At 41.1% G+C, this 1,045-nt stretch overlaps 1 protein-coding gene across 1 annotated transcript in view; it reads right to left on the bottom strand.

The window, feature by feature from the left end:
- The window catches only part of LOC101859273 (atrial natriuretic peptide receptor 1), a 42,798-nt gene that overhangs the window by 16,927 nt on the left and 24,826 nt on the right, over positions 1-1,045 (bottom strand). Inside the window, exon 7 of the mRNA XM_035972548.1 lies at positions 341-447. Coding sequence (XP_035828441.1) covers positions 341-447 — 107 coding nt within the window. The remainder of the gene's footprint in view (positions 1-340; positions 448-1,045) is intronic.

Below are 1,045 nucleotides of genomic sequence, written 5' to 3'. Positions count from 1 at the left end.
AGACAGACACCGACACACACACACACACATACAGACACCGACACGCACACACACACACACAGACACCGACATACACACAAACATACACCAAAACACACACCAACATACACCAACAAACACACATTCACACACTCACAAACACACCAACACACACACATACCCCACCACACACACACACACACACACACATACACACACACACACACACACACACACGAACAAAGTGTAAAGACATCAGTTAAAAGAACAAAATACGAAAGCAAAGGGACGAAAAATCCCAACATCATTCAATAAAACACGCACACACATGCAACGAAAAGACATCATTCCATGGACCGACCTGCAAACTTCCCTTAGGGCAGTACTCAGTGATGATGCACTGGTGAGGCGGGTCTATGCAGGCTCCCACAAACCTCACAATGTGGTCATTCTGAAGGTCTTTGATCTGTGGACGGGAGCAGTCACGATAAGATTAGGTAAGATAGTTTTAGTTTTAGTAGAGGTTTTACGGTGCTCACAACTGCATAAGGTCATGTGAGCCGCAGAAGATTAAACTTATTTCAAGAGAGTAACAAACATAAAAAAGAAGAAGGGGAAATAAAGACGATAGATGTTTGATAGGAAACCACACCACAGCACCCGCCAACCACCCACTAAAATAAGAAAAGATAAGATAAAACTTTGTTATCCCAGAGGGACATTTTTCTAGGCTGTACAGGACCGTAAAAACACATGCAGGTATACATAAACCTTTATCTTATAATTACTCTCATTATAATTCAACCTGAAAAGGAAGGAAAGCAAAACTGAAAAAATGTACATATCACATCAGATGCATCATTCAAACAGATGCAGGAATTTAATTACAAGACCTTGTACGATCTTTTACTGAACCCCACGAAACAACGAAGCAACATAGACGTGGTTAAATATATAAGATACGATAAGAAAAGATAAGATACATCTTTATTGTCCAGATCCTGGCACATTGGTTTGGTGTTCCACCACGCACACACACACACACACACACACACACACACACACA

This window comes from Aplysia californica, unplaced genomic scaffold, assembly GCF_000002075.1.
Source record: "Aplysia californica isolate F4 #8 unplaced genomic scaffold, AplCal3.0 scaffold00737, whole genome shotgun sequence".
NCBI classification, from domain to species: Eukaryota; Metazoa; Mollusca; class Gastropoda; order Aplysiida; family Aplysiidae; genus Aplysia; species Aplysia californica.
This window is presented reverse-complemented; position numbering and strand designations above follow the sequence as displayed.